At 53.7% G+C, this 9,440-nt stretch overlaps 1 protein-coding gene across 1 annotated transcript; it reads right to left on the bottom strand.

Annotated features, from left to right (window-relative positions):
- Positions 1-203: 203 nt before the first annotated feature.
- Positions 204-8,704, bottom strand: LOC118705261 (trem-like transcript 4 protein). Its single transcript, XM_036413769.2, has 6 exons — positions 8,567-8,704; positions 8,063-8,383; positions 6,723-6,798; positions 5,038-5,162; positions 4,226-4,329; positions 204-702 (listed from the first exon to the last, which is right to left on the bottom strand). Exons 1-6 carry the CDS (start codon positions 8,622-8,624, stop codon positions 526-528), a joined length of 861 nt encoding a protein of 286 aa, XP_036269662.2. The 5' UTR covers positions 8,625-8,704; the 3' UTR covers positions 204-525.
- Positions 8,705-9,440: the final 736 nt, after the last annotated feature.

Below are 9,440 nucleotides of genomic sequence, written 5' to 3'. Positions count from 1 at the left end.
AGGGGTGCGTGAGGATGGATTAGAATCAGGAGGCCAAGAAGGAGGAGAGGAGCTGGCGTGGCAGATAGAACTTTGCAGCCTGGCCTGGAGGGCCTGAGAGGACAGTTAAGGGAGGGGTGCTCATGGGGACGGTCACCCGCAGAGGAACTTTCCTAACCGTCAGGATTTCACAGCCTGGTCAGGGAGGAAGTGAGACCAGAGAGGGAGGCGAAGACTGGGTTACTCAGAAGCACTGGGTCCCAGACCCTCTCCGGTCAGAGGGGAGTGGGCCGGGATCCAGAAACCCCACAGTCTGCCCGCAACCCTCAGACTCAAACCTTCTCTCCTCTGGGTGATGAGGCTTTCCTTCCCTTGCTCCTCCCTCCTCATCTCTGCTCCAGAAAGGGATGGTCTTTGCCAGTTTGGGACGGTCTCGGCCACAAGAAGTCACCCGTCCCTGGTCACCCCTCACTCAGCTGCTCACTTCGGAGTGACTTCTGCCTTCAGATCCCGGGCTCCTCCTGGGCAGCCGGCCAGGTGCAGGGCTCAGTTTTTAGTGATGCTGGCATATTCCACATCCAGAAATGGGTCATGTATGGGCTTCGGGCCAGGGCGGGTATTGATGTAGACGGGGTTCTCCAGGCCTAAGGGCTCCAGGTGGGTGAATGAGGCATAGTGGATGTCCCCAGTGTCCTTGCCAGAGCCTATCTGCTGATCAGAGCCCTGGGAATCAAAGACAGACAGAAGTCCATTGGATGGATTACAGCTGGGAAGTGGTCCGTGGCCCCTGGGTGTCCAGTGCTGAGGATAGGGACGGGGATAAGGTATGGGACAGGGTGTGGATTCTGTAGGAACTCTGGGGATGGCAGAAGGCAACCAGGGCACCATCATGAACATGACTAAGAATGAGGAAGGTGAAGAACCAAGATGCCAGCATAGGCAAGCATGGTACTTGCAGCCTCCCACAACCACATCAAAATTATAACTAACATAGAGAGCAACCATCATTCAGAACCGCCAGAAAGCTGGCTGATGGAAGTCCTACAATCAGAGAAGTAAAGGAGAAAGCACATTGAGACTGGTAGGGGGCAGAGGTGTGGAACAATCTGGTCCAACATACTCGTGTGGCGTGTTTCTAATTGGGAGGGATATCTTGGCTGTGAAGGCTTCTCGTGAGGAGAAGCCTCACACCAAACCCTTCAGCTCATGTTTCCAGTGCAGGGAGGAGAAGTCTCCTTAAATTTGGGCTATAAAAACCAATGGGGATTGTGGCTGAGTGACAAGGAGGCTGCTGGAGTTCCTCTTAAAGAGCCAGTGCATGAACTTCCTCGGATTTGCTCCCTCTGAGCTTCCTCAGTGCTTGGGTAATGGCTTAGGGGGATCCATGAACATACAGAGAGGAACTGGATTGTCTGGCATTGGAGCAAGAACTTGGGAGTGGCTTTCTCCCAGATAGGGGTGCTCACAAGGTTCATGGTTGCTATGCTGAGACCTCCACAGTCACAGAGCTGATTAGCAACCACATCTGAGTCTCCATCTACCTGGTTCACACTCTTTGCTCAGGTGATTCCATGAGACCTTGCCTCATCCAATTTGCAATCTTACTCAAGGTATTTGCAGCACTTTTTACATACAATTGACCTGTCCTGGCTCAGGCTTTCCTCAAACAATCAGTAGCTGGGGTCAGCATGCCCCATATTTATCAATCAGTGGCCCAAGACCAGGCACTAGCAGCAGCTTGCCTTGCTTCACAGCTTGGCCCCTCCTGGCTACTTTCAAGCCCAACACAAGTAGCAGCCATCTGCAGATTACTCTGTAGTTCAGGGAGGATGGCCCCAGGTAGTGACTGATTTTGCACCTCCTGTGAAGCCCCAGAGCCAGTGCACTCGGTGGACAGCTTCAGACCACACCAGATTACCACTCTACACATCCACGAGTGACGCACTCAAGGGGCAGACTCAGTGTCCACCAAAGCCCCACTGAATCAAGTTGTGCTCCACAGGGTGTCTCCTGCACTGTAGCTCTTCTGCTGTAGTCACAGCTGGGCCTGGAAGTCAATTTATCCCAGTGATACCAATAGTAATCAAGGCTCAACGATAACAAGACTATGCACACAGCCCACACAGGGATGCCCGTAGAGTGCCTAGCTCAGATGACTTGGAAAGCTAAGCCACTGGGCCCTATAGGATACCTACTACACAAGGCCACTCTACCAATTCCAGGAGACATACATAGTAGCTCTATCTAATACATAGGACAAACACAGAGAAGCAGCCAAAATGCAGAAACAAAGAAACATGTCACAAAAAAAAGAACAAAAGAAATCTCCAGGAAAAACACACACAAAACAACACTAAATGAAATGAAAGCAAACAAACTACTAGATACAGAGTTCAAAATAATGGTTATAAAGATGCTCAAGGATCTCGTTGACAGCTTCAAGAAGCTTAATGAAAATTTCAAGAATCTAAATGAGAATTTCAAGAACCTTAGTGAGAACATAAAAAATAAAAAAAACATGAAAAAGAACCAGTCAGAAATTAAGCCTACACTAACTAAAATAAATAATAATTTACACGGGTTCAACAATAAAGTAGAGGACACTGAGAATCAAATCAGTGGGTTGGAATATCAAGAAGCAAAAAATATTCAGTCAGAAGAGCAAAAAGAAAAAAGAACCCAAAAATATGCAGGTAGTGTAAGGAGCCTTTGGACAACTTCAGCATGACAATATCCTTAGTATGGGGCTGCTAGAAGGAGAAGAGAGAAAGCAAGATTTTGAAAAACTATCTGAAGAAATAATGACAAAAAACTTCCCCTGGTTGGTGAAAGAAATAGACTTACAAGTCCAGGAAGTGCAGAGTCTTAAATAAGAGGAACCAAAAGAGGCCCACACCAAGACACATCATAATTAAAATGCTAAAGATTAAAGACAAAGAGAATTTTTAAAGCAGATAGTTACCTACAAGGGAGTGCCCATATGACTGTCATCTTATTTCTCAACAGAAACTTTGCAGACAAGAAAAATTCAAAGTGATGAATAGTAAGGACTTACAACCAAGATTACTCTACCAGCAAAGTTGTCATTTAGAATTGAGAGTGAGATAAAGAGCTTCACAGACAAGAAAAAGTTAAAGGAATTAATCACCAACAAACCAGTATTACATGAAATGTGGATGGGTATTCTTTAAGAAGAGGAGAAGGAGGAGTAAGAAGAAGAAATATGAACAAAAAATTGCAATAAATACATATCTGTCAACAACTGAATGTAAAAATCAAAACAAACAAGTAGTCTAATGAACAAAATAAACTGATGAATAAGATAGAACCAGAGCCATGGTATAGTCTCACAAATCTCAGAGGGAAGGGGAGTGGTGGGGAGAGATTAACTAAAAAATGTACATGCGATATGTGTTATCTATGGACACAGACAATAGGGTGGCGAAGGCCTGGGGCAGGGTAGGAACAGGTGGAGGGGAGCATTGGGTGGAAAAAGGGGGACATCTGTAATTCTCTCAACAATACATATATAAAATAAAATAAAAGGATGCACAGAGTGCAGTAAGGTCAGAGGGCTAGCAGCACCATCTCAGTCTCCACCCCAGATCTATTAGCCCAAAGTCTCTGGGTGTTGGACCCAGAGTGGCTGAACCACTGACCATCATGACCTAGCAGATGAGTTGTCATTAAAATATGTCTCCCACAGAAGGAAGGTCAAAAGCTTGGTCAGTCAGCTTCTCCCTCCCTCTCTGAGGAATTTGAATTGGGAAATATGGGAAAAGGACGTGCATAGACAAAGCATTAGGGGCATGACCAGTCACAAGTGAGCTCAGGTTCAGAGTATTATAAATAGAAACTGTAAGTAAACAGAAGCCAGGAAGTTGGAAGAAGAAGAAAGAGGAAGAGGAGAAGGAGGAAATGGAGGAGATGAGGAGTAGGAGGAGGAGGAGGAAGAGAAGGAGGAGGAGGAGGAGGTGGAGAAGGAGGAGGAGGAGGAGTGGCAGCATCTTGGCCGATGTGGCTCATTGATTGAACGTCAACCCATGAACCAAGAGGTCACTAATTCTATTCCTGGTCAGGGTACATGCCCGGGTGTGGGCTCAATCCCCAGTAAAGAACATGCAGGAGACAGCCGATGTTTTTCTCCATCGATGTTTCTGTCTCTCTATCCTTCTCCCTTCTTCTCTCTCTAAGATCAATAAAAACATATTTTTTTTAAAAAGAATAATAATGAAAACAAAGATACCCAGGAAAGCCGAGAATCCCTCTGATGTGCGGGGGGATCCGTCCGAAGCACAGTTTCAGCCTCATGGGTGGAAATGTCATGGATGTGGTGGGCTTTGCCCTCACCTGTGAACAAACAGGTTTAAAGGAGAGACCCCTGCCTGCCTCTCTCCTGGCAATTCAGGTGATGCTGGGGGAACTGGCTGGGCAGAAGGGATCCTGCCTGACGGGGGAGAGGCTGGGCTTGGCTGGGTGGTGCCATCCTGCGGGAGGTCCAGCACCGATCAGTGCCCGAAAGCAGATGTTAGTGCCAAACGAAGGAGCAAGTCTGATTGGCTGCCTGCATCTAATTTGCATCAAACCAGTAAACTTGATCAATTCTAGGTCCAGGGACCCATTGCTGGTATGTGGTTAATAAACACAGCGCGAATGTCCTGTACAAACCAACACAAAACAAGGTAGGAATCATCAAGAGGCACGGGTACAATCATCTTGCACAACATGCCGTAGACTTCACCCGTGCTCAGTGCCAAAACTTAGAACTTGGGAGATTAAAAAGCACTCCCCGTGCTCTTAGGAAGGCGGTGTTTAAATGTGATAGCAACGATTAAAAACACCGTGCCACACCCCAGGAAGGCCTTCGGATCCATTTGTTTTAAAATCCTCAACTACAAAACAGCGATAAAATATCTGGTCTCAATCGGACACTAGAATACCCAGCGCTAGGCAAGTTGGCGCTGGCCTGTGAGCCTGCTTCCTGGTTGGTAACCAGCATAACCCTGTCTCACTGCTCCAGGCTCTTCACATGGCGTGCTCAGGACCGGGCGGCTTTACCTGCCCTGGCTTGGCGCCGCTGCCGGGCTTTGATGGCGAAGTACAGGATCACCAGGAGGGTGAGTGCCAGCAGCAGCGGGAGCACCACCATCGCGCTGAGGATGACCTTCGAGTGGTCTGGGGAGCTGTGGAACGAGGACCAGGTGAGGAGAGAAGGAGCCAGGCTTCTGCGGAAAACTCATCCCTTCCTGTGGTCTGCACGTCTCATCCCATTGCCTGGGAAGCTCGGTTCTCACCACCAGAGGCAGCCTCGACTTGGGCTGCCTGACCCCCGCCCCTGCCTGCACCCCTGCCCTGGGTCTGCTGGAACCTGGCCCCCGGAGCTCAGGGACAAGGGTGGGAGAGGACACGGTGGTGAGATGCTGGCATTCGGGGATTTGGGGGAGGATGTTCCCGGGGCCGAGTGTGCACCGCCTCTAGGTGCTGTGTCCTTCCGTGCCGAGGGTCATGTGGGAGCGGGCTCTATGGAGGGGCGGTGTGCGCGGGTCTGCCTGGCCCAGGGGCCCCTGATCCTGGGCAAGCAGGGACAGTGGGCACCTGCCTGACACAGGGCACACCCTGGCCTCTGCCTGGGTCCTGCACCCACCACCTAGAGGCCAAGTGTCCGCACCTGTCCCACCTCTGGGAGTGTTTCCTTCCTCCTCTGAAAGCAGGGATGCTGACTGTGTCTCCAGGTTTGCTCTGACTGCTTGCTGTCCCCTCTCTGGCCTTTGGGCCCCTGTTTTGGGATCTGTGCTCACCTCTCCGGCAGCTTCCCTCAACTTGGTCCCCGCCCCTCACCCTCAGCCTTGGCTGAGAGGTGCAGTCAGCTCTAGGAGAATACCCGTGTCCTTTGACAAAGAGCTCTGTACTCAATAAGCACCTTCTGACAGTCCCCGTCTTCAGTCAAAGGAAGAAAAGGTGGACTTTCCCACCTCGCAGCAGGCCCCTGGGGCACCCATCTGGGGTGTCAGGTATCAGAGGGCCAGGCAGCAGCTCTGGGGACACTGACTACTCAGCTGCACTGACAGCACCCTTAGTGCCTGCTGTAACACCTAGAGAGGGAACAGGAGTTTGCAGGAGCTCAGGATTTGCAGTGACAGAGGGCGGAGAGAGGGTGGGAGGGCAGAGGTGGGAAGAAAACCAGCCCTCAGGCCAGTCACAGGGCTGGGGGCCTGGGAACCACGCAGCAGAGGTAGAGGAGTCAGGCCATGGGCAGAGGCCACTGCGATGAGCCTTTCCCCGGACCCCATGGCTCTCCTGAACGGAGGAGACGGGCTGGAGCAGGGAAAGGGAAAGGAGCAGGCGAGGCATTGGGTCCTTTGTGTCCCCAGAGGCAAACTTGGCACCGTCTGGAGACATTTTCGGTTGCCTGGGTACCTGGCACAATGGGTGCCCGGGGGAGATGTGCGCTATTACGGGCTGGTGGGTAGAGGCCAGGGATGCACAGGACAACTCCTCACAACAAAGAATTGTCTGGTCCCCAATGTCAATAGTGCCAAAGGGAGCAAACCCTGGAGTACGGGGTGCCGGGAAAGTCAGTGACTCCATTTTGCAGATGAGAAAACTGAGGCTCGAAGAGGTAAAGTGACCTGGAAAAGACCCCATTTCATCCCCTGAGGGCCAGGTGCCATGGGAACATGTAGTTGGAGGTATCCGGCACGGCTGGTGATGGAGGCGGAAGAGGACAGGGAGGGGGACAGTACCTGTCACTGTCACTGACAGGGCTGTTGGTAAAGGTCCCGGTGGTCCCGATGGTCCTGATGGTGGGCTGGGTTGGAGCTGTGAGAGACAACAGTGAGGGGAGCACTCTGTTTGCCCCACACACCAGGGCTCGGCCTCCTAGCCCAGCCCCGGGTGGGAGGAGCCCACACATGGCCTGGACCACACGAGGCCTGAGAAGCTCCACCTGCCCCTCGAAGGCATGCAGGCGGGCATGCCCTCGGGGCAAGCGGTTTTGGAGGAACCGTCACGCTGTCACTTGTATGCTGGCCGAATGCTCCGGTCTCCTCTGTCTCCATTGCTTTTTAACACGTCGGGCACGGTCCACCTGTACTGCCGCCCTCCTCCCCTCCAAACCCTTTTGCCTCCCCTGGATAAATTCCTGCTCGCCCAACCAGGCCCCTGCAGTGTCACCTCCCCTGCGGAGTCCTGCAGGCAGGTCCGTGCTCCTGGCCTTCACCGGCAACCTGGCCTCTCCCTCCGCTGGGCCTCCATCCCACATGCCTCCACTATGCCACCCACCACCTGCATCATAGCCTTTTAGTTATGTCTCAGGGTTCCCTTTCCCTCCCAGGGCCTGGCCCGGTGCCCTACACGGAGTGGGCAGTGAGCCCAGGCTTGGGCAGAGGATGACCGAGCAGCTGATGTGGGTGCGCCAGGCCCCCAGCTGACCACACAGCTGGGCAGGCTCGGCAGTAGGGCAGGGGTCTTCGAAGGTACTGTCTCCCCGTGACCATCACGGGGACATGTAGGGGGGCTTTGCAACTCTGAAGTTTTCAGGAGGCATATGGGGGAGGGGGGACGCTCAGGATTAGGAGGAGCCTCAAGCTTCCCAGGCTGAGGCTGAAGATCACTCAAAAATCTGGGGCCGGTGCAGGGTGGGACCCAGGCCCCTTAAGCCCTCGGGTCCTACAGGTCCCAGCCTCACCCTACAGTCCCCGCCTCCTGTGGCTGTTTCCTGCCTGTCCGCATTCTTTGAGCCCAACACAGTCACCTCAAGGTCAGCCCTTTGAGAGAAGGTCAGAGAGAAGGTCAGGAGAGAAGGCTGGGGGAGGGTGCCCCGGATGGATCGATAAGACAGGCTTGCTCAAGCCCAAGTCGAGTGAGCAACAAGTGTTTGGAGAAGTGTGTGCTGGGGAAGGAAGAACTGCCCCAACCCGGCAGTCCGAGTTCTGGTGCTGGTTCTGCCCATAACCAGCGGCGACCTTGGGAAGGGGCCTGGAGTTCAGCCACGGGGGTTGGGGGCCTGGCTTAGGTCCTTCCCGGCATCCGCCTGCTGCGGTTCAGGGAACCTGGGAAGCACATACAGAGGGAAAGGACTCACCCGGAGATACCACCAGACGGATGGCTCTGAGAGGAGTGACTATGGAAGATTCTAAGATTCCACACCAATACAAACCCGAGTCCTTCTCTCTGAGCACAGCCTTGGTGACGGTGAAGTACCTCTGTTGGGGGTAATCCATGATGACGTATCTCGGGTCTCCAGGCTGGCCCCGGAGCCTGGGGTGGGTGACTAATAAGACACAAGTTTCTGCTGATATTATTCTGCACCAGGTTTTCGTCTTGGAACTTCTCTGGGGTGGGTACTGGCACGTTACGAAGAGTTCCTCCCCTTCCAGTTTCTGCACCTGCTGCTCCCAGGAGCCTGAGAATAAACCCTGGGGTCAGGGAGCCGCTGCTTGTCCCAGAGCTGAGAGGGGCCCCTCCTCAGGAAGTCCTCCATGCACTACACTCAGTGCCCCCACACACACACCTCACCCTCCTCCCCATGCCCCTCACGCCACCTCACTAGCATCCCTCCTCCTCTCCCCCACGCCTCTGCCCTCACCTGAGGCCAGGAGCACCAGCAGGACAAGGGGCAGCAGGCACGTGGCCTCCCAGGCCATGGCCCTCTGCGGGAGCTGGGGAGGCAGCGGCCGCCCTGAGGAGCCGGTGCCAGAGCTGGCGGGTTCAGCAGCCGCTCCTCCTGTCTGGGAAGAAGGGCTGAGGAAGCTAAGACTGCAGGTGGGGAGGGGGGCAGCGAGGAGGGGAGGCCTAGGCCTACGGGGGACCTTCCCCTGCCCCGCTGCCTCTGGGATGGCTGGGGGCTCTCTGGGCCAAGCCTGCCCCCTGCCTCCCTCCCATGGGCATGGGGAAATCGGTGAAAGCCCCGGGAGGAAACGATGGTGAAATAAGAAGCCATTCCTTCCCCCTCTGTCTCCCCTCGGTCCTTCCACTTCCTTCTCCGCCTCAGCTTTCTCCTCGCCACCATGAAAAACAGGGCTGAGGGTGAGTGACAGAGGCAGGGGGACCCTCTGGAAGCCCCAGTGGTCAGAGGCCGCCTGCCCAGATCTGCTGGGAATTGGGGTGTCGTGTGGGGACCGGAGGAGCAGGAGGAGGTGGGGAGTCATTCTCAGAGGAGGAGGTGCAGGGAAGGTCCCTGGCAAGGGTGGGAGAGCAAAGCAGACCTTGTGGGAGGAGGGGGCGGGAAGAAGGTGGGGAAGGAGGGCATGTGGGAAGAATGGGGGTCTCTGCCCTCTGTGTCCCCAGCTCCCCGCTTGCCACTGTCATCACTCCTTAAGCATTTGCTGGAAGGCCATGCTAACCAAGCTCATTTAGAAAATAATTTGTACTTTGCATCCCCGTGACTATTAGTGCCAACAATAACTCCGTGTGGTTCTGGGATGGGGGGGGGGGGGGGGGGGGAGAACCGCTTTGTAAAG

Source organism: Pipistrellus kuhlii, unplaced genomic scaffold (genome assembly GCF_014108245.1).
Source record: "Pipistrellus kuhlii isolate mPipKuh1 unplaced genomic scaffold, mPipKuh1.p scaffold_m20_p_5, whole genome shotgun sequence".
Lineage (NCBI taxonomy): Eukaryota > Metazoa > Chordata > Mammalia > Chiroptera > Vespertilionidae > Pipistrellus > Pipistrellus kuhlii.
Note: the sequence above shows the minus strand (reverse complement) of the source record. Positions and strands in the feature narration are given on the sequence as shown.

Bases quoted from the DNA above. Each gene is read 5' to 3' on its own strand.
- LOC118705261 (XM_036413769.2), bottom strand. From the start codon at position 8,624: ATGGCCTGGGAGGCCACGTGCCTGCTGCCCCTTGTCCTGCTGGTGCTC. The intron at 5,163-6,722 runs GTACTGTCCCCC...CTCGTTCCACAG, and splicing joins CCTGTCAGTGACAGTGACAG to CTCCCCAGACCACTCGAAGG. The intron at 4,330-5,037 runs GTAAAGCCGCCC...GTTTGTTCACAG, and splicing joins GCGGCGCCAAGCCAGGGCAG to GTGAGGGCAAAGCCCACCAC.